General features: G+C 41.1%; 1 protein-coding gene across 8 annotated transcripts in view; it reads right to left on the bottom strand.

Annotated features, from left to right (window-relative positions):
• Positions 1 to 2,281: 2,281 nt before the first annotated feature.
• The window catches only part of LOC139367243 (cullin-2), a 40,556-nt gene continuing 30,896 nt past the window's right edge, over positions 2,282 to 11,941 (bottom strand). For 4 of the 8 annotated variants that reach the window (XM_071105477.1, XM_071105479.1, XM_071105478.1 and 1 more), the window contains exons 16-22: positions 10,038 to 10,115; positions 9,807 to 9,873; positions 9,049 to 9,143; positions 8,216 to 8,392; positions 8,026 to 8,127; positions 7,793 to 7,909; positions 2,282 to 3,001 (exon numbers count right to left, since the gene is read on the bottom strand). In XM_071105477.1, coding sequence (XP_070961578.1) covers positions 2,870 to 3,001; positions 7,793 to 7,909; positions 8,026 to 8,127; positions 8,216 to 8,392; positions 9,049 to 9,143; positions 9,807 to 9,873; positions 10,038 to 10,115 — 768 coding nt within the window. In that variant the 3' untranslated portion in view covers positions 2,282 to 2,869. The remainder of the gene's footprint in view (positions 3,002 to 7,792; positions 7,910 to 8,025; positions 8,128 to 8,215; positions 8,393 to 9,048; positions 9,144 to 9,806; positions 9,874 to 10,037; positions 10,116 to 11,941) is intronic. The other 4 variants (XM_071105482.1, XM_071105484.1, XM_071105485.1 and 1 more) reach the window with 1 other exon arrangement.

Genomic DNA, 11,941 nt, shown 5'->3' with positions numbered 1-11,941 from the left:
GTTGTGGCAAAATGGCTTAAGGACAACAAAGTCAAGGTATTGGAGTGGCCATCACAAACCCTGACCTCAATCCTATAGAACGTTTGTGGGCAGAACTGAAAAAGCGTGTGCGAGCAAAGAGGCCTACAAACCTGACTCAGTTACACCAGCTCTGTCAGGAGGAACGGGCCAAAATTCACCCGACCTATTGTGGGAAGCTTGTGGAAGGCTACCCAAAATGTTTGACCCAAGTGAAACAATTTAAAGGCAATGCTACCAAATACTAATGGAGTGTATGTAAACTTCTAACCCACTAGGAATGGGATGAAAGAAATAAAAGCTGAAATAAATAATTCTCTCTACTATTATTCTGACATTTCAAATTCTTAAAATAAAGTGGTGATCCTAACTGACCTAAAATTGGGAATTTTCACAAGGATCAAATGTCAGGAATTGTGAAAACTAAGTTTAAATGTATTTGGCTAAGGTGTGTGTAAACATCTGACTTCAACTGTATGCGTCATGACAGTGTTATAACCATTTTATGACAGGTTGTCAGCTATTATGACATATGACCGTGTCATAACATGGTATGACGCTAGGTGTCAAATAAAGTGTTCCCCAAATTGTTTAAGCTCCTGTAAATATTTCACCTCTCCTGCAGTATGCAGTATTCCGTGAGCTCCAAAAGTATTGGCACAGTGAAACTGTTGTTGTTGTTTTGGCTCTGTACTCCTTCACTTTGGATGAACAACAGAGAGGTATGGCAAAATGACAATATACTGTACATTATTTACCATTGATTTATATTGGGCACACAATTATCTGAAACGCAACCAAAACAAACAGCAAATGCATCCAACAAATGTTCAGAGTCACAAGCTTGATGTAGTTACTACTCTAATACACACTGTAATTTCATTTGTCCCAATACCTTTGGTCCCCTAAAAAGGGGGGACCAAAAATTGCTGTAATTTGTAAATGGATTACCTGATATAGATGAAAATACCCTCAAATTAAAGCTGACAGTCTGCACTTCAACCCCATAGTCATTGTATCATTTCAAATCCAAAGTGCTGGAGTACAGAGCTCACTGCTGATTCATCAGATTTAAGGGAGAAAAAAAACAACATTGGACTTCCTGAATACAAAATCCAATTCTATTAGCTATATATCCATAATGAATTTCTCCAAATGGGTGATATTTATACTGAACACACATATAAACGCAGCAATGATTTTACTGAGTTACAGTATAAGGAAATCAGTCAAATCAAATAAATTCATTAGGTCCTAATCTATGGATTTACATGGCTGTGAAATCATGTGAAAGTACATATACTTGTATAGAGTTGTAAGCTTAATATAAAGTAATGTGCTTACTTGCTTATGGGATGTCATGCAATAGTTCTCTGTTGTTCTCAGACCAGTGTATCGGCAGATGTTATCCACGCATGTTTCATGTGATCTCCCAGGTCTTGTCTCATTATAAGTTTTTATTTTATTTAACTAGGCAAGTCAGTTAAGAACAAATTCTTATTTACAATGACGGCCTACCATGGCCAAACCAGGACGACGCTGGGCCAATTGTGTGCCGCCCTATGGGACTCCCAATCAAAGCCGGACGTGATAGGGCCTGGATTCGAACCAGGGAATATAGGGATGCCTCTTGCACTGACATGCACTGCCTTAGACTGCTGCACCACTCTGGAGCCCATTAGAAGGTACCCAAAGTATGACTGCTTGTGCCTTGCTCAGGACGGTTGAAACAGTGACCAGCAAATCTCAGCCTCCTGGCCCTATATGTATCAAGCATCTCACAGTAGGTGTGCTCAACTAGGATCAGTTTAGTCTTTTAGATCATAATGAATAGGATTTAATGCACAGGAGTTACCTGATCCTAGCATTCCTTCTCCAATATGCTTGAGACATTACGCCCGTTGATCTTCTCACTGATCCTGGGCAGAGTTTTGTACAGCTCCTGGTTGGTATAAGGTGTTGTAACCAGTGGACCCTGGTCTTGTCTCATGCATGAACAAACAGGCAGTCAACATCATTGGAATACAAGAATGCAGCATTGTAAGTTACATAACAACGTGTAACTCCATAATTATTCATAACAATGGGTCATCTTGCACCCCACCTAGAGGTAGGCTTTTGTAATGAAAATAGACATTCCATTCATCCCCTAAGTTTCTCATCACACTGACACTAGCCTCTACCACAACATGAGCGAGGCCTGGAAGCAGAGGCTACACTAACACATACACAATCCTTTAAAATATTTCCCAAAATCCCTCAGTGTTTTTATTTATTTATTTGACAAGCAGCAGGACCATGTTTGTCACCTCAATTTGTTTGTTCTTTACATTTGAAAGTAGATACAATTATCAGTATACCGGTTTTATTACAATATTGTTTTCTAACTTCGATACATAAAAAAAGAAAACTGTAAATGTGAGAAAAGAAAGCATGGTTTTCCACGTCTAGTCTCCAACATTTCCGTCAATGTCACAGCTCACTCGCTCTTTTTCCATTCTTCTTTGTTTTCGGTTAAGTCAACAAAAAATGTATTATCAGCTTTGCACACGGATAGCTATAGGCATTTTCATTGACGCAACGGTGCGTGGCACTGGTGGGTGATGTAAACAGCATAAAATCAGAAGGGGGGGGGGGGTCAGAAGGTGTCGTGTTTCGGTGGCTGTCTGGGGTGACTTGTTTTGTTTGTTTCCAAGATGGAGGCACATAGTCCTGCTTCATCCCTCCCTCCCTACGGGAGCACGTGAGACAGCAACAGCCCAAAAATATATGAAGAAGAATGGTCTCTGTCGTTCTTTGCTTAACCTGCGGTTGGTTGGGGTAGGGGGCCTTATACGCCATTATTCCTCCATTATGCCACATAGCTGTACTCGTCTGCAGAGCTCTGGCTCCGCTCAATGTACTGCTTGTCAATGAGCACCTCAATGCACTTCTTGATCATGCTGATACTGGGGTTAAATCTGGCTTTGGACTGGTTGATGACCTGAGGGAAGAAATGGACAGACAGAAAGAGAGAAATTAACTGCCCGTGTTACTCTGTTGTTGGTAGAATCGTGAATAATGATGATTAAGAGGTATAAATATCATACCCCCCCCAAAAATGCTAACCTCCCGTTATTGGTAATGGTGAGAAGTTAGCATGTCTTGGGGGTATGATCTTTGTGCCACTGTAACTTTCTCACAATTCCTGATTATCCGTAATCATGGTAGCATCCACATTACTGTATAAGTGTCCAGAAACATTTTCTATTTATATTTACAAAAAGTGACTTTATATTTATTAAGGATCCCCATTAGCTGATATCAAAGCAGGAGCTACTCTTCCTGGGGTTCAGCTACATTTAGGAAAGTACATACAATAGAGAAAGAAAAAAAAGTGTTATTACATGACATTTCACAACGCTTTTCACAACACATTGTGTGCCCTCAGGCCACTAATCTACTACCACATACACTACATGACCAAAGGTATGTGGACACCTGCTCATCGAACATCTCAATGCAAAATAATTGGCATTAATATGGAGTTGGTCTCCCCTTTGCTGCTATAACAGCCTCCACTCTTCTAGGAAGGCTTTCCACTAGATGTTAAAACATTGCTGCGGGAACTTTCTTCCATTCAGCCACAAGAGATCTTAGGCTTGTGTGAGGCTGCTAAGCCATGGAAACCTATTTCATGAAGCTCCCGACGAACAGTTGACGTTGCTTCCAGAGGCAGTTTGAAACGCGGTAGTGAGTGTTGCAACCGAGGACAGACGATTTTTACGGGCTTCAGGACTCGCCGGTCCAGTTTTGTGAGCTTGTGTGGCCTACCACGTAGCGAGTGAGCTGTTGTTGCTTCTAGACATTTCCACTTCACAATAACAGCACTTACAGTTGACCAGGGCAGCTCTAGCAGGGCAGAAATTTGTTTAACTGACTTGTTGGAAAGGTGGCATCCTATGACGGTGTCACTTTGAAAGTCACTGAACTATTCTGTAAGGCCATTCTACTGACAATGTTTGTCTATGGTGATTGCATGTCTGTGTGCTCGATTCTATACTCCTATCAGTAACGGGTGTGGCTGAAATAGCCGAATCCACTAACTTGAAGGGGTGTCCACATACTTTTGTATATACAGTGTATCTACAATACAAAAATCCATGTGTATGTGCCTGTGTGTGTGTCTTTTCACCGTCCCCCCTGTTCCATGAGGTGAATATTTATCTATTTAAAAAAAATCTGATTATACTGCTTGCACCTGAGGTGGAATAGAGTTCCATGTAGCCATGGCTCTATGCAGTACTGTGTGCCTCCCATAGTCTGTTCTGGACTTGGGGATTGTGAAGAGACCTCTGGTGGCATGTCTTGTGAGATATGAATGGGTGTCTGAGCTGTGTGCTAGTAGTTTAAACAGACAGCGCGGTGCATTCAGCATGTCAACACTTTATTACAAAAACAAGTAGTGATGAAGTCAATCTCTCCTCTACTTTGAGCCATGAGAGATTGACATATTCATGTTAGCTCTCTTAGTACATTTAAGGGTCAGCCGTGCTGCCCTGTTCTGAGCCAATTGCAATTTTCGTAAGTCCCTCTTTGTGGCACCTGACCACATAACTGGACAGTAGTCTATGTGTGAAAAAACTAGGGCATGTAGGACCTGCCTTGTTGATAGTGTTGTTAAGGCAGCAGAGCTGTGCTTTATTATCTCCCCATCTTAGCTACTGTTGTGTCAACATGTTTTGACCATGACAATTTACAATTCAGGGTTACTCCAAGCAGTTTAGTCACCACAACTTGCTCAATTTCCACATTATTCATTAGAATATTTTGTTAAGGTTTAGGGTTTAGTGAATGATTTGTCAAAAAATACAATGCTTTTAGTTTTTGAAATATTTAGGACTAACCTATTTCTTGTCACCCATTCTGAAACTGCAGCTCTTTGTTAACTGTTGCAATGATTTCACTTGCTGTAGAAGCTGACGTGTATAGTGTTGAGTCATCCACATACATAGACACACTGGCTTTACTCAAAGCATGTCATTAGTAAAGATTGCAAAAAGTAAAGGGACCTTGACAGCTGCCTTGTGGAATGCCTGATTCTACCTGGATTATGTTGGAGAGGCTTCCATTAAAGAACACCCTCTGTGTTCTGTTAGACAGGAAGCTCTCCTCATTTCCATTTGGGCACAACATAATCCGGAACACAACCAAAACAAAACAAACTGCAAATACATCCAACAAGTTTGTACAGTCACAAGCTTGATGTAGCTATTGTGTGCTAGGAATATGGGACCAAACATTACACTTTTGACTACTTTAATACACATAAGTGAATTTGTCCAAATACTTATGACACCTTCAAAATGGGGGGACTAGATATATAGTGCTTTAATTTCTAAACGATAAAACAGATATGAACGAAAATACCCTTAAATACAAGGTGACATTCTGTACTGTCACCTCATATGAAACATTTGATCTCAAATCCAAAATGTTGGAGTATATGTAGGGGAGTGTATGTGGTGGGAGGGTTCGCCACTAATCCAGTCCTAATTTTCTGCATTGACAGAAATAACAAATATTGAACCATTAAAGTACAGTGTGGGAAAAGGAAATAGTGGTTGGAGGTGTGTTGTGTTGTTGGGGAGACAGGATATACAGTGCCTTGCGAAAGTATTCGGCCCCCTTGAACTTTGCGACCTTTTGCCACATTTCAGGCTTCAAACATAAAGGTATAAAACTGTACTTTTTTTGTGAAGAATCAACAACAAGTGGGACACAATCATGAAGTGGAACGACATTTATTGGATATTTCAAACTTTTTTAACAAATCAAAAACTGAAAAATTGGGCGTGCAAAATTATTCAGCCCCTTTACTTTCAGTGCAGCAAACTCTCTCCAGAAGTTCAGTGAGGATCTCTGAATGATCCAATGTTGACCTAAATGACTAATGAAGATAAATACAATCCACCTGTGTGTAATCAAGTCTCCGTATAAATGCACCTGCACTGTGATAGTCTCAGAGGTCCGTTAAAAGCGCAGAGAGCATCATGAAGAACAAGGAACACACCAGGCAGGTCCGAGATACTGTTGTGAAGAAGTTTAAAGCCGGATTTGGATACAAAAAGATTTCCCAAGCTTTAAACATCCCAAGGAGCACTGTGCAAGCGATAATATTGAAATGGAAGGAGTATCAGACCACTGCAAATCTATCAAGACCTGGCCGTCCCTCTAAACTTTCAGCTCATACAAGGAGAAGACTGATCAGAGATGCAGCCAAGAGGCCCATGATAACTCAGGATGAACTGCAGAGAACTAAGGCTGAGATGGGAGACTCTGTCCATAGGACAACAATCAGTCGTATATTGCACAAATCTGGCCTTTATGGAAGAGTGGCAAGAAGAAAGCCATTTCTTAAAGATATCCATAAAAAGTGTTTAAAGTTTGCCACAAGCCACCTGGGAGACACACCAAACATGTGGAAGAAGGTGCTCTGGTCAGATGAAACCAAAATTGAACTTTTTGGCAACAATGCAAAAAGTTATGTTTGGCGTAAAAGCAACACAGTCATCACCCTGAACACACCATCCCCACTGTCAAACATGGTGGTGGCAGCATCATGGTTTGGGCCTGCTTTTCTTCAGCAGGGACAGGGAAGATGGTTAAAATTGATGGGAAGATGGATGGAGCCAAATACAGGACCATTCTGGAAGAAAACCTGATGGAGTCTGCAAAAGACCTGAGACTGGGACGGAGATTTGTCTTCCAACAAGACAATGATCCAAAACATAAAGCAAAATCTACAATGGAATGGTTCAAAAATAAACATATCCAGGTGTTAGAATGGCCAAGTCAAAGTCCAGACCTGAATCCAATCGAGAATCTGTGGAAAGAACTGAAAACTGCTGTTCACAAATGCTCTCCATCCAACCTCACTGAGCTCGAGCTGTTTTGCAAGGAGGAATGGGAAAAAAATTCAGTCTCTCGGTGCAAAACTGATAGAGACATACCCCAAGCGACTTACAGCTGTAATCGCAGCAAAAGGTGGCGCTACAAAGTATTAACTTAAGGGGGCTGAATAATTTTGCACGCCCAATTTTTCAGTTTTTGATTTGTTAAAAAAGTTTTAAATATCCAATAAATGTCGTTCCACTTCATGATTGTGTCCCACTTGTTGTTGATTCTTCACAAAAAAAATACAGTTTTATATCTTTATGTTTGAAGCCTGAAATGTGGCAAAAGGTCGCAAAGTTCAAGGGGGCCGAATACTTTCACAAGGCACTGTATGTGAGTGAGTGAGATAGATGATGACAGCAGAAAGAAAGGTGTTGCAGCCTTCTCCTAGTCCCCAGGCATGTTCGAAGATCATTCCAGAGGGGAGACACTCATTCCTGACATCACTCTGTTCTGTCCTGGCCTCAGAGATCTCCCCATCAAGGAAGGAATTTACCTCCCTGACACAACACACCAGAACATCAACACAGGAGGAAGAGAGCCAGGGGCTAGACTTGAGACCTGAACCAGGGAGGATGTAGTCCGACTGGTCAGGTGATAGCTCTGTCCTCAGGAAAACCCTTGGATCTCTCCATTCCCTTGTTTCAACCGGTCTCTCAGGACTAGCAGGTATTGTATCTGAACAGTAACTTGCCTGTACCATTCACACACATTGCTTCAACCTGTAGCCTTGATATCTCTCCCTCTCAGCACCATGTATATGTACAGTACAGACCTGGGGTGAAATAGTTTGCTATTTCTACATGGGTTTGTGGAATATGACAGGAGTTGAACTCACCTCCTGTATGAGGGCGTTGTGTCTGAGCACTTTGCGTGCCTTCATGATTCTCACTATAGCAGCTTGTAAATACATTTTGCGGTCCTCGTCCACTGCACTCCTCGTCTGCTCCATCTCCTGCAAGGTCGAAGAAACACACACACGTTTAAACAGAGGCAGACACTTTCAGAGAATAGGTGTTTGCATTGTTGGATGGATACAGTCTGAGCTCTCAGTGCAGTAGGGTAATGTACCTGTGGTGTGTCTTTCTGCATTGACGTTGTGATCTTGAACTTTGTTCTTTTACTGGTGAAACTCATATTTAGTGAAAATGTGGACTCAGTGTCGATTTCCTCCTGAAGACAAGAAAATAGTTACATACATAGTATCCACCATGAGAAATAATAAAAATGCCAAGATGAGCTACTTTTAAATCCATCTAACCACTAAAGAAGACACTGCTGACTCTGGGTCTCCGGGTGATTCTGTGGTTGCTGATATCTGACCCCTGACCTTTTGAGAGTCGTGGTTAAGCATCTTGACGTCCAGCAGAGACTTGATGGTCTTCTGAAGCTCCTTCTCATTCATCTGGGTGGAGTCTTGGAGCTCCTTGTAGCCCACCTGTTTGGATATGATACAGACCTCGTTCAGTGCTTAAGGGCACAGTTATTGAACTAGTTCAGTGCTTAGGGCACAGTTATTGAGCTAGTTCAGTGCTTAGGGCACAGTTATTGAGCTAGTTCAGTGCTTAGGGCAGTTATTGACAAGTTCAGTGCCTAGGGCAGAGTTATTGAGCTAGTTCAGTGCTTAGGGCACAGTTATTGAGCTAGTTCAGTGCTTAGGGCAGTTATTGACAAGTTCAGTGCCTAGGGCACGGTTATTGAGCTAGTTCAGTGCTTAGGGCACAGTTATTGAACTAGTTCAGTGCTTAGGGCACAGTTATTGAGCTAGTTCAGTGCTTAGGACAGTTATTGACAAGTGCAGTGCCTAGGGCACGGTTATTGAGCTAGTTCAGTGCTTAGGACACAGTTATTGAACTAGTTCAGTGCTTAGGACAGTTATTGACAAGTGCAGTGCCTAGGGCACAGTTATTGAACTAGTTCAGTGCTTAGGGCACAGTTATTGAACTAGTTCGGTGCTTAGGGCACAGTAATTGAAGTGCTTAGGGCACAGTTAACACAGTCCTTTTCCACCTGTTAGGATATTGGGGTAGTTAAGTGCTTAAGGTACAGTTAAGACAGTCCATTTCCACTAAACATGTTGGTTTCGTAACACACCGTCTCACTGTTGTTGAAGGCCAGCAGCACCGCCATCTGGTAGGTGGTCACCATGGCAACATAGGGCTTGGAGAGATAGTTCATCTTCACCTCACCTAAAGAGAGAAGGGAGCCAATCATCATCATCACCACCACACCAATGCTGTACCACCATCTTATTCGCCACACCACCTATTGATAACAGGTTTGTATTTGTATATAAAAAAAACTGCTCTCAAGTGTAAGCAAAACCAAGAAGAAATCAGACTAAAGTAATCCCCAATCCTAATGTGTTCACTGGGTATTCTTGTAAACGCACACAGGGATTTAATTCCAATGTGTTAACTGCAGTGTCAGTGTCAGGATTGCACCTGAAGTATGTATGCTGTTGTAAACTTTGGGGGAGTTATCACAGGGAGTTTGAGGGAGCTACCCCACGCTGTGGGATTTCATGGATTGTGCAGTAGTAGTGCCAAGTGCAGCTCAGTGTTAGTTAGAATCAGAGCCTCTCCACTAACATGTAATAGTGTCACTATGATTTGGGATAAAACACTTCAGAGCATACAGACATAATCCATTTTAGACGATTTAATAATCATCCCGTTACTTCTGTCGAGCTATGGATGTGATTTCAGCTAGTAGCAAGTGGACCTTCATATAGTAGCAGTTTCAGTGAAAAATAAAGTACTGCTGCTGACAAAAAATTCCACATAATTTGCACTGGGTTTTCTATACTACGATCACCTGCCGTGTGTGTGTGTGCGAGCACGCATACATACCTGTGCAGAGATAGTGCAGCCAAGTCAACTTCCTCCCACTGAAGTGCTGATTATAGAACAACTCAAACTGTAGAGAAAAACATAATCATGTTAGAATTACATAAGATTAAGATATGCAGTTTTGTTGAATAGCTATGTGTAATCTTGGGGCAATCACAGAAATAAGGTTTTATTTCTATGGGCATGCCCTCTCCAAACAACCACATCTAAGTCTCCTGAACCACTACTCACCATCTGTACACTCTTCTCCAGCTCCTGTGGGATGGCAAAGGGGGAGGAAGAGATGTGTGTGAGGGGCCAGGCTCCTGCCTGCAACGAGACAACACACACAGTGAGACATCTCCACCACCATTGTCATTGAGGTTCTCACAGCAAACCTGCCTGAAGGTGCCTAACCTTCAAACTATCTACAAAACCACACAAAATTACCCAATTACCCGATTTCACTCCAGTGTCAACAACCTTTATTATGGGAAAACAATACATTGGATACTTCTTTGATGGGTGTCGTTTTCTCTTATGCTATCAACCTGCTTAACCTGCACATAAAGTAAAGTCTATCTATTAGTACGGCTGAGCTATCAACCTGCTTAACCTGCACATAAAGTAAAGTCTATCTATTAGTACGGCTGAGCTATCAACCTGCTTAACCTGCACATAAAGTAATGTCTATCTATTAATATGGCTGAGCTATCAACCTGCTTAACCTGCACATAAAGTAATGTCTATCTATTAATATGGCTGAGCTATCAACCTGCTTAACCTGCACATAAAGTAATGTCTATCTATTAATATGGCTGAGCTATCAACCTGCTTAACCTGCACATAAAGTAATGTCTATCTATTAATATGGCTGAGCTATCAACCTGCTTAACCTGCACATAAAGTAATGTCTATCTATTAATATGGCTGAGCTATCAACCTGCTTAACCTGCACATAAAGTAATGTCTATCTATTAATATGGCTGAGCTATCAACCTGCTTAACCTGCACATAAAGTAATGTCTATCTATTAATATGGCTGAGCTATCAACCTGCTTAACCTGCACATAAAGTAATGTCTATCTATTAATATGGCTGAGCTATCAACCTGCTTAACCTGCACATAAAGTAATGTATATCTATTAATATGGCTGAGCTATCAACCTGCTTAACCTGCACATAAAGTAATGTCTATCTATTAATATGGCTGAGCTATCAACCTGCTTAACCTGCACATAAAGTAATGTCTATCTATTAATATGGCTGAGCTATCAACCTGCTTAACCTGCACATAAAGTAATGTCTATCTATTAATATGGCTGAGCTATCAACCTGCTTAACCTGCACATCAAGTAATGTCTATCTATTAATATGGCTGAGCTATCAACCTGCTTAACCTGCACATAAAGTAATGTCTATCTATTAATATGGCTGAGCTATCAACCTGCTTAACCTGCACATAAAGTAATGTCTATCTATTAATATGGCTGAGCTATCAACCTGCTTAACTTGCACATAAAGTAACGTCTATCTATTAATATGGCTGAGCTATCAACCTGCATAACCTGCACATAAAGTAATGTCTATCTATTAATATGGCTGAGCTATCAACCTGCTTAACTTGCACATAAAGTAATGTCTATCTATTAATATGGCTGAGCTATCAACCTGCATAACCTGCGCATAAAGTAATGTCTATCTATTAATATGGCTGAGCTATCAACCTGCTTAACTTGCACATAAAGTAACGTCTATCTATTAATATGGCTGAGCTATCAACCTGCATAACCTGCGCATAAAGTAATGTCTATCTATTAATATGGCTGAGCTATCAACCTGCTTAACCTGCACATAAAGTAATGTCTATCTATTAATATGGCTGAGCTATCAACCTGCTTAACTTGCACATAAAGTAACGTCTATCTATTAATATGGCTGAGCTATCAACCTGCATAACCTGCGCATAAAGTAATGTCTATCTATTAATATGGCTGAGCTATCAACCTGCATAACCTGCACATAAAGTAAGGTATATCTATTAATATGGGTGACGACTGCACATTTGCACATGATTGCTCCTATTTTATGACTAACTGATATCTTTGCTGTCCATCATATATACTACCATTCAAAAGTTTGGGGTCACTTAGAAA

The sequence above is a fragment of the Oncorhynchus clarkii genome, chromosome 15, assembly GCF_045791955.1.
Source record: "Oncorhynchus clarkii lewisi isolate Uvic-CL-2024 chromosome 15, UVic_Ocla_1.0, whole genome shotgun sequence".
NCBI classification, from domain to species: Eukaryota; Metazoa; Chordata; class Actinopteri; order Salmoniformes; family Salmonidae; genus Oncorhynchus; species Oncorhynchus clarkii.
This window is presented reverse-complemented; position numbering and strand designations above follow the sequence as displayed.